This window comes from Salvelinus alpinus, chromosome 10 (genome assembly GCF_045679555.1).
Source record: "Salvelinus alpinus chromosome 10, SLU_Salpinus.1, whole genome shotgun sequence".
NCBI classification, from domain to species: Eukaryota; Metazoa; Chordata; class Actinopteri; order Salmoniformes; family Salmonidae; genus Salvelinus; species Salvelinus alpinus.
Genome location: NC_092095.1, coordinates 16,809,783 through 16,824,782, shown reverse-complemented (window position 1 = coordinate 16,824,782; position 15,000 = coordinate 16,809,783). Strand labels below are relative to the sequence as shown.

General features: G+C 44.5%; 1 protein-coding gene and 1 pseudogene across 1 annotated transcript in view; both read right to left on the bottom strand.

The window, feature by feature from the left end:
* LOC139531396 (uncharacterized) overlaps positions 1–9,749 on the bottom strand; it is an 11,219-nt pseudogene extending 1,470 nt beyond the window's left edge.
* Positions 1–15,000, bottom strand: part of LOC139531575 (contactin-associated protein-like 2) — a 314,450-nt gene that overhangs the window by 155,272 nt on the left and 144,178 nt on the right. Inside the window, exon 3 of the mRNA XM_071328143.1 lies at positions 12,475–12,668. Coding sequence (XP_071184244.1) covers positions 12,475–12,668 — 194 coding nt within the window. The remainder of the gene's footprint in view (positions 1–12,474; positions 12,669–15,000) is intronic.

The window sequence follows — 15,000 nt, the reverse complement described above, 5'->3', positions numbered from 1 at the left end:
CTATAGGATTGAGGTCAGGGCTTTGTGATGGCCACTCCAATACATTGACTTTGTTGTCCTTAAGCCATTTTGCCACAACTTTGGACGTATCCTTGGGGTCATTGTCCATTCGGAAGACCCGTTTGCGACCAAGCTTTAACTTCCTGACTGATGTCTTGAGATGTTGCTTCAATGTATCCACATCATTTTCCTACCTCATGATGACATCTATTTTGTGAAATGCACCAGTCCCTCCTGCAGCAAAGCACCCCCACAACCTGATACTGCCACCTCCGTGCTTCACGGTTGGGATGGTGTTCTTGGGTGCTTGAAAGCCTCCCCCATTTTTCTCCAAACATAACAATGGTCATTATGGCCAAACAGTTCTATTTCTGTTTCATCAGATCAGAGGACATTTCTCCGAAAAGTATGATCTTTGTCCCCATGTGCAGTTGCAAACCGTAGTCTGGCCCTTTGATGGCAGTTTTGGAGCAGTGGCTTCTTCCTTGCTGAGCGGCCTTTCTGGTTATGTCGATATAGGACTCGTTTTACTGTGTATAAAGATACTTTTGTACCTGTTTCCTCCAGCATCTTCACAAGGTCCTTCGCTGTTGTTCTGGGATTGATTTGCACTTTTCGCACCAAAGTATGTTCATCTCTAGGAGACAGAACGCGTCTCCTTCCTGAGCGGTATGATGGCTGCGTGGTCCCATGGTGTTTATACTTGCATACTATAATTTGTACAGATGAACGTGGTACCTTCAGGCGTTTGGAAATTGCTCCAAAGGATGAACCAGACTTGTGGAGGTCTACAAGTTTTTTTCTGAGGTCTTGGCTGATTTCTTTTTGAAGGTTGGCCTTGAAATACATCCACAGGTATGACAGGTTCCAAGCTGTTTAAAGGCACAGTCAACTTAGTGTATGTAAACTTCTGACATACCGGAATTGTGATACAGTGAATTCTAAGTTAAATAATCTGTCTGTAAACAATTGTTGGTAAAATTACTTGTGTCATGCACAAAGTAGGTGTCCTAACCGACTTGCCAAAACTATAGTTTGTTAACAAGACATTTGTGGAGTGGTTGAAAAACGAGTATTAATGACTCCAACCTAAGTGTATGTAAACTTCCGTCTTCAACTGTACATAACTTCCTGGACCAATCTGTTAAATTGGCAGATGTTTTTGATGTTGATACGTTTGTGAGGTCAGCTGTGATGTTACAGAAGACAATGGGGTTAAACCAGTTGAGTGTGAAGAAGCATTCCGCTTGAGGAAATGTTGTCACGGCAACAAAAGGTTGTGGGAAACGTGGTAAGATTAAGAGAAAATTAAAACGATGATGATCATGCCTCATAAGGTGTTTTTTTCTCTTCGTCTGTTTTCTTTGTGGTTTCTTCTGCTTTTCCTTTCTCTTTTCTATATGGAGGTAGTAAGGGTAGGTTCTCTCAATATTCACAATATTCATGGGGGAAGGGACAGGAATAAGAGGGCTTGGGTATTAGAAGTAATAAAACAGAAAAGGCTTAATGTATTTTTCCTACAGGAGACACATAGTGATGAGGCTAAAGAGGTTGACTGGGGTATGTGGTGGGAGGGGCAGCATATACTCAGTCATGGTACTAACTTCAGTGCTGGGGTGGACATCTTGTTTTCCTCAGGCTTAGGGGTGACTGTGGTATCTACAACAGAGATTGTCAAGGGTCGGATATTATTGGTCAAGGCGGATGTTATGTATTTATTTTTATGTTCATGCTCCTAATGAGGGTACAGAGCGTATTGCTGTAGTTGATCAAATAAAGTAAACTTTAAGACAGTGTGACCAAGAGGGGTGTAGGTTTTAGGGGGGGACTGGAACTCACCTGCGGTCAGCTACTTGCCTGTCTGGTCTATTAACCTTTTCTCAATATAGGGGGTGCTGTTTCAACGTTAGCATTTATCGTCTCCAAATTAAACTGCCTCATACTCAATTCTTGCTCGTACAATATGCATATTATAGTTATTATTGGATAGAAAACACTCTCTAGTTTCTATAGCCGTTTGAATTATGTCTCTGAGTGAAACAGAACTCATTCTACAGCACTTTTCCTGATATGGCCTCTGGTCCCAGGTCAGTTTTAAAGTCCCTGTAAATCCTATGAGGATACAAACACTGCCCATGCCTTCCTCTAGATGTCAGTAAGAGGTGACAATTTGAATGGAGTCGATTGCGCAATCAGGGCCAGTATAAAACGCGAAAGACCGGATGTACCGTTCTTTTCCTGCTGCGCCTCACGCAAGATGGACGTCGGACTCTCTCTCTTTCCAAGCGTTGGTTTAGCCACTTATATATCGCCGGTCATGTTTTTACTCGTTCTAGGTGTTAAAAACATCATAAGGTAGTTAATTTAAACCGTTTTATAGCAATTTATATCCGTTTAGTGCGATTTTGAGGCATTGCTTTGTGATGCACTTTGAAGCGCCGGGCACGTTTCGGGGTCCCGGTCGAACGTTAGTGGGCATTTCGACGGACAAGAGGACAGCTTTCGACCAAAAGAAGATTAGACCCAAGAAAGGATACATTGTCCAAGATACTGATGGAAGAACAGCTCACAGTAAGAACTATTTATGATGATAAATCGCTGTTCTGTTGAAAAATTTTAAACGCATATGTCGCCATTTTGTTATGTGTAGCTTCGCTTGGCAGACCCGGTATTGCACAGTAAGGATAATTTTACAAATGTAAGTCAGCGATTGCATTAAGAACTAATTTGTCTTTCGATTCCTGTCAACCCTGTATTTTTTAGTCAAGTTTATGATTAGCTATCGATTAGACTAGATCACTCTCAAATATAGCGCCCGACATTTTCAGGGCAGTTTTGCTACTATTCTCATTGTATAACCACGTTTTTTTGTGGCTAAATATGCACATTTTCGAACAAACTCTATATGTATGTTGTAATATGATGTTACAGGACTGTCATCGGAAGAATTCTGAGAAGGTTAGTGAAAAAATTAATATATTTTGGTGATCATAACGTTATCGCTCCCCTTGCCTTGGATTCATGCTGGGGTAACGTTTGCACATGTGGTATGCTAATATAACGATTTATTGTGTTTTCGCTGTAAAACGCTTAGAAAATCTGAAATATTGTCTGAATTCACAAGATCTGTGTCTTTCCATTGCTATGCTTTGTCTATTTTTATGAAATGTTTTATGATGAGTAAATTGGTAATACACGTTGCTCTCTGTATTTATTCTAGTCGAGTTGTGATGGTGGGTGCAATTGTAAACTATGATTTCTACCTGAAATATGCAAATTTTTCTAACAAAAAGTATCCTATACAATAAATATGTTATCAGACTGTCATCTGATGAGGTTTTTTCTTGGTTAGTGGCTATCAATATCTTTATTTGGCCGAATTGGTGATAGCTACTGGTGGAGAGAAAAAATGGTGGACAAAGAAAAATGGTGTCTTTTGCTAACGTGGTTAGCTAATAGATTTACATATTGTGTCTTCCCTGTAAAACATTTTAAAAATCAGAAATGATTGCTGGATTCACAAGAAGTGGATCTTTCATCTGGTATCTTGGACTTGTGATTGAATGATATTTAGATGCTACTATTTACTTGTGACGCTATGCTAGCTATGCTATTCAGCTTTTTTACTGGTGGGGGGTGGGGGGTGCTCCCGGATCCGGGTTTCTGACTCGGTAGAAGTTAACTGAGTTTGAGCTTTCTGACCCCAGACTAGTCATGAACTTACAGGACAAGAAACATGAACTGAGGTTGTTTCTACATGAAGAGTGAAGGGTGCCTTCATTAGGTCTCGCTTTGCTACCCTCAAGGATATGGATGCTCCTATTGCTTTTTTAACCCAGGGAAGTAGACATTGCATCGTAAACAGATGGTCTGCCTTCGTCTCCCTGATGGGAAGGTGACCACGGATGACAGTGAAATGCGCCAACATGCCGTGGAGTTCTACTCTGCCCTCTATAAGGCGGAGGATTGTGATACTCTGTGTGCTGAACAGTTGTTACAAGGTCTTCCTCAATTGGACCCTGAGCAGAGAGTTGCTTTGGACTCTGACGTTACTCTGCAGGAGCTGTCCACAGCAGTTATGCAGCTCTCATCAGGCTGAGCCCCAGGCATTTACCATCTGAGTTCTATAGGCAGTTTTGGGGGTCTAAGTGGTGTGTGAATCTTTTCATGAGGGTTCTCTTCGTGTATCCTGTCAACTTGCTGAGCTTTCATTGTTGTTCATATGGCTGTTCTAAAAAATTGGCGACATGTTGCATTGCTGTGTGCAGAATATTACAATTTATCTAAATGTCTCTCAAAACAGGTTGAAAGAGTATCTGGGGCTGTTGGTCCACAAGGACCAGTCTTACTGTGTACCTGACCTCTATATTGTTGATAACTTTTTTCTAATCAGAGATGTTTTAGACATTTGTAAACTGTCTGATGTGAATGTGGGTTTACTTTCTTTGGATCGGGAGAAGGCTTTTGACCGTGTGGACCACCAGTACAGTAAGCTTTTGGGTTTGGGGATGTTTTTTTTGTCTTGAATGAGTTTACTGTATGCTGGGGCCTCATGTATGGTGAAGGTAGGGGGTGGTTGGAGCTGCCCCATCCCCGTCCAAGGGGGCATCAGGCAGGGATGGGTAGGCAGACTCCTTCTGCCTACCCAAGGACATCAGAGGACAAAAATCAGTTAACCACCTAACTGAGGAACTCAATTTAACCTTGCGCAATACCCTAGATGCAGTTGCACCCCTAAAAACGAAAAACATTTGTCATAAGAAACTAGCTCCCTGGTATACAGAAAATACCCGAGCTTTGAAGCAAGCTTCCAGGAAATTGGAACGGAAATGGCGCCACACCAAACTGGAAGTCTTCCGACTAGCTTGGAAAGACAGTACCGTGCAGTACCGAAGAGCCCTCACTGCTGCTCGATCATCCTACTTTTCCAACTTAATCGAGGAAAATAAGAACAATCCAAAATTTCTTTTTGATACTGTTGCGAAACTAACTAAAAAGCAGCATTCCCCAAGAGAGGATGGCTTTCACTTCAGCAGTAATAAATTCATGAACTTCTTTGAGGAAAAGATCATGACCATTAGAAAGCAAATTACGGACTCCTCTTTGAATCTGCGTATTCCTCCAGGGCTTAGCTGTCCTGGATCCGCACAGCTCTGCGAGGGCCTGGGATCGGGAGAGACACTTAAGTGTTTTAGTACTATATCTCTTGACACAATGATGAAAATAATCATGGCCTCTAAACCTTCAAGCTGCATACTGGATCCTATTCCTACTAAACTGCTGAAGGAGCTGCTTCCTGTGCTTGGCCCTCCTATGTTGAACATAATAAACAGCTCTCTATCCACTGGATGTGTACCAAACTCACTAAAAGTGGCAGTGATAAAGCCTCTCTTGAAAAAGCCAAACCTTGACCCGGAAAATATAAAAAACTATCGGCCTATATCGAATCTTCCATTCCTCTCAAAAATTTTAGAAAAAGCTGTTGCGCAGCAACTCACTGCCTTTCTGAAGACAAACAATGTATACGAAATGCTTCAGTCTGGTTTTAGACCCCATCATAGCACTGAGACTGCACTTGTGAAGGTGGTAAATGACCTTTTAATGGCGTCAGACCGAGGCTCTGCATCTGTCCTCGTGCTACTAGACCTTAGTGCTGCCTTTGACACCATCGATCACCATATTCTTTTGGAGAGACTGGAAACCCAAATTGGTCTACACGGACAAGTTCTGGCCTGGTTTAGATCTTACCTGTCGGAAAGATATCAGTTTGTCTCTGTGAATGGTCTGTCCTCTGACAAATCAACTGTACATTTCGGTGTTCCTCAAGGTTCCGTTTTAGGACCACTATTGTTTTCACTATATATTTTACCTCTTGGGGATGTTATTCGAAAACATAATGTTAACTTTCACTGCTATGCGGATGACACACAGCTGTACATTTCAATGAAACATGGTGAAGCCCCAAAATTGCCCTCGCTAGAAGCCTGTGTTTCAGACATAAGGAAGTGGATGGCTGACAACTTTCTACTTTTAAACTCGGACAAAACAGAGATGCTTGTTCTAGGTCCCAAGAAACAAAGAGATCTTCTGTTAAATCTGACAATTCATCTTGATGGTTGTAAAGTCGTCTCAAATAAAACTGTGAAGGACCTCGGCGTTACTCTTGACCCTGATCTCTCTTTTGACGAACACATCAAGACTGTTTCAAGGACAGCTTTTTTCCATCTACGTAACATTGCAAAAATCAGACATTTTCTGTCCAAAAATGATGCAGAAAAATTAATCCATGCATTTGTTACTTCTAGGTTAGACTACTGCAATGCTCTACTTTCCGGCTACCCGGATAAAGCACTAAATAAACTTCAGTTAGTGCTAAATACGGCTGCTAGAATCCTGACTAGAACCAAGAAATTTGATCATATTACTCCAGTGCTAGCTTCCCTACACTGGCTTCCTGTTAAGGCAAGGGCTGATTTCAAGGTTTTACTGTTAACCTATAAAGCGTTACATGGGCTTGCTCCTACCTATCTTTCCGAGTTGGTCCTGCCGTACATACCAATACGTACGCTACGGTCACAAGACGCAGGCCTCCTAATTGTCCCTAGAATTTCTAAGCAAACAGCGGGAGGCAGGGCTTTCTCCTATAGATCTCCATTTTTATGGAACAGTCTGCCTACCCATGTGAGAGACGCAGACTCGGTCTCAACCTTTAAGTCTTTACTGAAGACTTATCTCTTCAGTAGGTCATATGATTGAGTGTAGTCTGGCCCAGGAGTGTGAAGGTGAACGGAAAGGCTCTGGAGCAACGAACCGCCCTTGCTGTCTCTGCCAGGCCGGTTCCCCTCTCTCCACTGGGATTCTCTGCCTCTAACCCTGTTACAGGGGCTGAGTCACTGGCTTGCTGGTGCTCTTTCATGCCGTCCCTAGGAGGGGTGCGTCACTTGAGTGGGTTGAGTTACTGACGTGATCTTCCTGTCTGGGTTGGCGCCCCCCCTTGGCTTGTGCTGTGGTGGAGACCTTTGTGGGTTATACTCGGCCTTGTCTCAGGATTGTAATGTTGGTGGTTGAGGATTTCCCTCTAGTGGTGCGGGGGCTGTGCTTTGGCAAAGTGGGTGGGGTTATATCCTTCCTGTTTGGCCCTGTCCGGGGGTTTCTTCGGATGGGGCCACAGTGTCTCCTGACCGCTCCTGTCTCAGCCTCCAGTATTTATGCTGCAGTAGTTTATGTGTCGGGGGGCTAGGGTCAGTTGGTTACCTGGAGTACTTCTCCTGTCTTATCCAGTGTCCTGTGTGAATTTAAGTATGCTCTCTCTAATTCTCTCGTTCTCTCTTTCTCTCTGAGAACCTGAGCCCTAGGACCATATGTCAGGACTACCGGGCATGATGACACCTTGCTGTCCCCAGTCCGCCTGGCCTTGCTGCTATTCCAGTTTCAACTGTTCTGTCTGCGGTTACGGAACCCCTACCTGTCCCAGACCTGCTGTTTTCAACTCTTAATGATCGGCTATGAAAAGCCAACTGAGATTTATTCCTGATTATTATTTGACCATGCTTGTCATTTATGAACATTTTGAAAATCTTGGCGCTCTCTAATTTTCTCCTTCTCTCTTTCTTTCTCTCGGAGGACCTGAGCCCTAGGACCATACGTCGGGACTACCGGCCGTGGTGACTCCTTGCTGTCCCCAGTCCGCCTGGCCTTGCTGCTATTCCAGTTTCAACTGTTCTGCCTGCGGTTATGGAACCCCTACCTGTCCCAGACCTGCTGTTTTCAACTCTTAATGATCGGCTATGAAAAGCCAACTGAGATTTATTCCTGATTATTATTTGACCATGCTTGTCATTTATGAACATTTTGAAAATCTTGGCTCTCTCTAATTTTCTCCTTCTCTCTTTCTTTCTCTCGGAGGACCTGGGCCCTAGGACCATGCGTCGGGACTGCCGCCCGTGGTGACTCCTTGCTGTCCCCAGTCCGCCTGGCCTTGCTGCTATTCCAGTTTCAGCTGTTCTGCCTGCGGTTATGGAACCGCCACCTGTCCCAGACCTGTTGTTTTTCAACTCTTGATGATCGGCTATGAAAAGCCAACTGAAAATTATTCATGATTATTATTTGACCATGCTTGTCACTTATGAACATTTTTGAACATCTTGGCATAGTTCTGTTATAATCTCCACCCGGCACAGCCAGAAGAGGACTGGCCACCCCTCATAGCCTGGTTCCTCTCTAGGTTTCTTCCTAGGTTTTGGCCTTTCTAGGGAGTTTTTCCTAGCCACCGTGCTTCTACACCTGCATTACTAGCTGTTTGGGGTTTTAGGCTGGGTGTCTGTACAGCACTTCGAGATATTAGCTGATGTACGAAGGGCTATATAAAATAAAATTGATTGATTGATTGATTGATTTCATGGCAGTTATATTGTCTGGCAATTGAACCAATGCTTTGTTTTTTAAGAGTGAGGCTTACTGGTTTCTCTGTGCCACGGGTAATGAAGGGTCCCAAGATAGCACTGTCTTGAGTATGCAGATGACGTGACAGTTTTTATTACAGAGGGTGAGGATGTTAAGGTTCTCTCAAACACTTTAAAGGTGTATGAGGGGGCCTCCTCAGCTAGAGTTAGTTGGGAAAAGAGTGAATCGCTGTGGGCAGGTCAGCTTCAGACGGGGTCCGCTCCACGGTTACCAGGGGGGCTTCAGACAGGTTCCTTTCCGCGGTTACTAGGGGGGCTTCAGACAGGGTCCGCTCCACGGTTACCAGGGGAGCTTCAGTGGGGCAGAGATGGGATGAAGGCTTAGCGGGTTTTTCTAGGCTCCGATGTCTTTAAAAAAAGAACTGGGAGGGTGTAGCGAAGAAGGTGTGTGCCAGATTGTCTAGGTGGAAATGGGTGCTGCCCCAGCTGTCTTATAGGGGAAGGGTGCTGGTAGCCAATAAGCTGCCTCTACCCTGTGGCACAGACTAATGATTTTACAGCCACCCGGGAGCCTGATACAAGAGCTTCAGAGGATCCTTGTCAGTTTCTTCTGGTCTGGACAACATTAGATTAAAGCTGCAGCCCTGTACCTGCCACTGCACGAGGATGGGCCAGGTCTGGTGGACATTTCTTCCAGGATCATGACTTTTCGGCTTCAAGTAGCCCAGAGACAGTGATGGTTCTAGCAGCCCAGAGACTGTTGTACTGTGACGGTTCTAGCTGAGTCGACACAGCCTATACATTGGTGAGGAGAACGGGCTGTTTGGGCTAAGACAAGCATCTCTTCCTGTTAAAGCTAGAAGGGGGTGATCTGTCTGGCTTGACTCCATTCTATGGGTCTGTTATGCAGCTTGGAGAGTTTTTGTCAAGTCCCGTAAGGCCGGCACGCCACCAGGGATGTGGCTTTTTGAAGAGCCTCGTTTTTACAACACTGCCATCCAGTCCCGTGCTATGGGTTCAGCCAGCCTACGTTCATGCCTGTTAGGTGTGGGGTGTACCAAGCTGGGTCATCTGAGCAGATCGTTGGAGGAGCTGGGAGAAAGAGCGGGATCCGATTATCTCGCCTACTGAGGAAGGTCGTAGCTAAGGTCTGTGATTCCTTGCCAGTACTTCATCGGCAGTTTGTGACTGATACTTCCAACTCTGATCGGTGGATACTTCCAACTCTGATTGGTCCCCAGCGCTGAATGTGCTGGGGCAGGGGTCATCTGAGGAGGACATGGGGATGCTGCTTTCCTTCCATACCCCGGAGCTGGGGGAGTTCAAGGCGGTGGGAAAGAAGGTCATGTAAATAATATGTGTAAAAGTGTCCCGTGCATCTTCCCTGGGAGGGGTCAAATCAACGAGGTGGGTGGGTGGGTGTGTTTGGTCCAGCTGCCTCCCCAAAAGGCTGTTGGCGGTCTTTATATAAATTGCCTATTGATGAGAGGACAACTGACCTCCAATGGAGGATAATACATGGAGCTTTAGCCACCAACATGTATCTGGTACACCTGGATCCTACTGTTGGGGAAGCGTGTCCATTCTGTGCTGATTCTGAAACTCTTGCACATCTGTTCTTACAGTGTCCCAGGTTGGTCGGGATGATTGACCTGATCACTAGCTGGTTCTTCTCTCTTCCCAACTGTTATTATTTGGGCCGAAGTACAGGTTTAGTAGAAGGGGTGTAGTTCTCTTACTTAACTTTGTGTCAGTGGCAGCTAAATGAGCAATATGGAAGAGACGATTAGAACAGTATTTGGGTACAGGGGTCTGTGGAGGTGGTGGACATGCTGGAGGGGATGTTGGCAGCGAGACTGAGGGTTGAGTTTGCCTATTACAAACTGGTTAATAACATTGGACTGTTTATGGGTATATTGGGTATTCAGAGGTTGTTCTGTTTAGTTACTGTGGAGGAAGATTTGATGTTTTGTTTTTAATTGATGTTTAACCATGTTTTTGTTTGTTTGAGTGTTTATTGTGTTGTGGGTTCCCAGACCCAGAAAAGTTTTTTTAAACCTCAAAAACTCTCTCTCTCTCTCTCTTATGCTCTCTCTCTCTGTCTCTCTCTATCTCTCTATCCCTTTCTCTCTCTCTATCCCCCTCTCCTTCTCTCTCCCTCTCTCTCTCTGTCTCTCTCTCTCTCTATCCCTTTCTCTCCCTCTCCCCCTCTCTCTCTCCCCTCTCTCTCTATCCATCTCTCTCCCTCCCTCTCACTCCCTCTCGCTCTCTCTCCTTCTCTCCCCCCCCCTCTCTCTCTCTTCCTCTCTCTCTCTCCATCTCTCTCTCTGTCTCTCTCTCTCTCTCACTCTCTCTCCCTCTATCCCTCTCTCCTCAGCATATGCTGATAGGGCAGAGGGTTTTTTCTCTTGTTCCTTCTTTAGCAAGACGGAAGCATGAACCAATATATTCCTCTAAGCTTCGTCCTATTGTGAAGAAATTAAAACAGAACTTATCTACCACGGATAAAGCAGACAGCCAAGAGAATACTTTATTTTTACATTTACTTTCCCTGGCAAGGTACAATAGAAAACAGAAACGCCATCCAAGAAAACCTCATCCTTTCTGCCAAGCTCTGCTTTTCATGTGTATTGTATTGTACTCTCTCTCTCTCTCTCTCTGTGTGTGTGTGTGTGTGTGTGTGTGTGTGTGTGTGTGTGTGTGTGTGTGTGTGTGTGTGTGTGTGTGTGTGTGTGTGTGTGTGTGTGTGTGTGTGTGTGTGTGTGTGTGTGTGTGTGTGTGTGTGTGTGTGAAAGGTTAGACAAAATAATCACATTAATAAAGTAAACTCACCCCATTCCGTACAAATGTGCGCAACCGCGACATTCAAACGAGGCTGCAAAGAAAACTAATGGGACTGTAGCGACTGTGTTGACTTCAAAATCTGGGGTGTGAACTACGTTTCTATTCAAGCGTTGATCGTCATGGTAATGGCTCTATAGTGTTGGAGAAAAGTTGAAAAACGGCCCCCTACGACGCTGTACGTTACATTGTGACGTGTCATGCCGTAACGTACAGCACGCATAAAGCTACGAATTCTGTCTTACAGCCTCTCTCCACCAGGTGTAGCACTTCTCTCACCGTTTAAAAACAAGAAAGGGACAGTGACGGGGGTAAGGGGGGAATATCTAGTCATTTTTGCGTCATCACTGCAGGCTATCATGACTCTCAAAAGCCGCTGTTTACTTCTGAAGATCACTTTAGCACCGCCCTAAAAAACCCGAATCAAATTCGACACAAACCTTCAAATAGGTATGTAACGACACATTATATAACCTCTTTATATTGTTTTATTTACATTTTAGAGGCGATAAGGTGATAAATTGGACAGATCGAGTGAAAAAAGCCGTTTACCCAACACATTACCCCCCCTTTCACTCACACGCATTAGTTTCGCTTCCCCACCCGCCAGTTTTAAAATGACCCGACGGAGCTCATTGCCTTCTTGAATCATGCAGAGATGGGCATCATGAAGGGCTCGTCATTGATGTTGTTGGAAAGGGGAGAAATTGTGCTTTACAATGGTATTGACGTTACAGTTGATCTGGAAGTATTACGTTTTTTGGGCTCTAAAATAAGATCAATTGTACAGACCAAGGCGATGTACAAAAGTGAGTGAGTTTACGTTATCTGTTTAGTTTGTAATATTTACATCGCCGATAAATTAAAAGCCAATATAGATGTCACATCCCTTAAAAATAGCCAGGTGGGCAAAGTTACACGAGCAATGTAAGATAGATGGTATAAGCATTTTTAATTTGCAGAAATATTAAAAGCAATCGATCAGGTTTAATGGCTGAAACATAACACTGTTGAAATAATAATGAGTCCCAAACGATTATGATGCAGCGCACAAAAACAACCGCTTAACGCTCCTTCAGTGGACCAGATACACATTTATCACGGCAGCGCTCCCATACAGAATCATGATCAGACTGATTCCCATAGGAACACACACACACATGCACCCACGCACGCACGCACGGAAGTCATATGCGCACGCACACACACACACAGGTTTTGTGTTACCTACCCATATGTTTCCATCCTGATGATAGGGCTTCCAGTTCCTGCCCGTGTCACTGTAGAGCAGCCTGTACCTCGTCGTCCAATCAGAGCTGCTGTACCTGCCCTGCGTTGCCACGGCAACCACCTGTTTCCGGCTGCCCAAGTCCACCTGGAGCCACGGGTAGCTGTCGCTGTCCTGGGGAGACCAGCCCCCTGCACCTGAAGACAGGTAAACACATGGAAACACAGGTAAACACGTAGAAACACAGGTAAACACATAGAAACACAGGTAAACACGTAGAAACACAGGTAAACATGTAGAAACACAGGTAAACAAAGGTAAACACATAGAAACACAGGTAAACACATAGAAACACAGGTAAACATGTAGAAACACAGGTAAACACATAGAAATACATGTAAACACAGGTAAACACATGTAAACATGGGTAAACACAGGTAAACACAGAAACACATGTAAACACAGGTAAACACAGACACACATGTAAACACATAGAAACACATGTAAACACAGGTAAACACATGTAAACAATGTAAACAATGTAAACACAGAAACACATGTAAACACAGAAACACATGTAAACACAGGTAAACACAGACACACATGTAAACACAGGTAAACACATAGAAACACATGTAAACACAGGTAAACACAGGTTAACACCGGTAAACACAGAAACACATGTAAATACAGGTAAACACAGGTAAACACAGAAACACATGTAAACACAGGTAAACACAGGAACACATGTAAACACAGGTAAACACAGAAACACATGTAAACACAGAAACACAGGTAAACACAGGTAAACACAGAAACACATGTAAACACTAGGTGGACATTAGCCTTGCTTTAGTATAGCACAGTGGTCCCCCCGTGTGCACACAGCACATCTATTTCTATGGGCACAAGGACTGTTCCAGACACAAACTGTTCACACCCCTCTTATTGGTGGAGAGCTTATTTCCTGCTATTCTACACATTTTGTCATGGGGTGCAGAGAACATGTTGCAGTTTTCAAGATAATTTGAGTGACTCAAACATTACAACAAAATCTATGGTCTCACAAACCTAGCTAAACAACGTTAGCTGACACGGGCTAGTTGATCTGTTATAAATATCTCTCTAAGGTCTGCAACGACTGACATGACAACAAGAAAACTGATGATACACGACCCAATTTAGAAATTGTACTTTATGCATTCTACTACTACAACTTTGAAGAGTAAGTTGAAAGCCAGACCCCTCAGGGGACGCGCCCCACAGTTTGAGAACCACTGGTCTAGCAGACATGTGATTGAAACAGAATGCCTCTCTCTCTTCTCTCTGTGAGAACAAAACGTATACTCTAAACATCACCACACCCGTTTCCTCTCCCTACCTGTGGTCAAGTCTCCAGCTAGCAGACATTTTTAAATGCAGTCTTTCTCATGGAGTTCCTATAAGTCAAAGTGAAATGATGCGGAAACATAAGAGGAACACAACCTCCAACCAGGGACGCTGGCGGGAAAGAAATAGGAGTTCTACTGTAGCAGTTGGATTTCAAACTGTCAGTTATTAAATGAATGTTCCCTGGATTATTCTCCAATACGGGCAGGAAGGGGAGAGAAGGAGAGCAGAAGAGAGGTGAGAGAGAGGAGAGAGGAGAGAAGAGAGAGGGATGAGGTGAGAGAGGAGAGAGGGATGAGGTGCGTGAGGGTGAAAGGAAGATAAGAAATGCGAGACAGAAGAGAGCAGAGGGAGAAAGGCAGAGTGGATGTGAGAGACAGGAGAGAGCAGAGGGAGAAAGGCAGAGTGGATGTGAGAGACAGGAGAGAGCAGAGGGAGAAAGGCAGAGTGGATGTGAGAGACAGGAGAGAGCAGAGGGAGAAAGGCAGAGTGGATGTGAGAGACAGGAGAGAGCAGAGGGAGAAAGGAAGAGTGGATGTGAGAGACAGGAGAGAGCAGAGGGAGAAAGGGATGAGGTTAGTGAAAGATGAAGGTGAAGGTGAAAGAGAAGTGAGAGAGAGGAGAAGTGAGAGAGAGGTGAGGGAAAGAGGTGAGGTGGTGCGTGTCGAGGGCACTCTTCTCTCACCTGTCACACACAGATTTTTAGGGAGATTGGGAGCAGGGGTAAGAGAGGAGAAAGAGAGCGAGAGAGAGAGAGAGAGAGAGAAAGAAGGCCAGAGACAAGCACTGAGATGGAGAAGAGAGAGAGAGAGAGAGAGAGAGAGAGAGAGAGAGAGAGAGAGAGAGAGAGAGAGAGAGAGAGAGAGAGAGAGAGAGAGAGAGAGAGAGAGAGAGAGAGAGAGAGAGAGAGAGCAAAAGGAGGTCAGAGACCAACTTCAAGCCACTTCCTCTTTTCTCTCTTCTCTTGTTCTTTTCTCTGTTCTCTTGTCAGAGTTCTTCTCTCTGGATAGTTAAAACATGATGATCACAGCCTCTTCTCTCTGGTTAGTTAAAACATGATGATCACAGCCTCTCCTCTCTGGTTAGTTAAAACATGATGATCACAGCAGGAAGGGAGGGAGGGAGGGAGGGGGGGAGGAG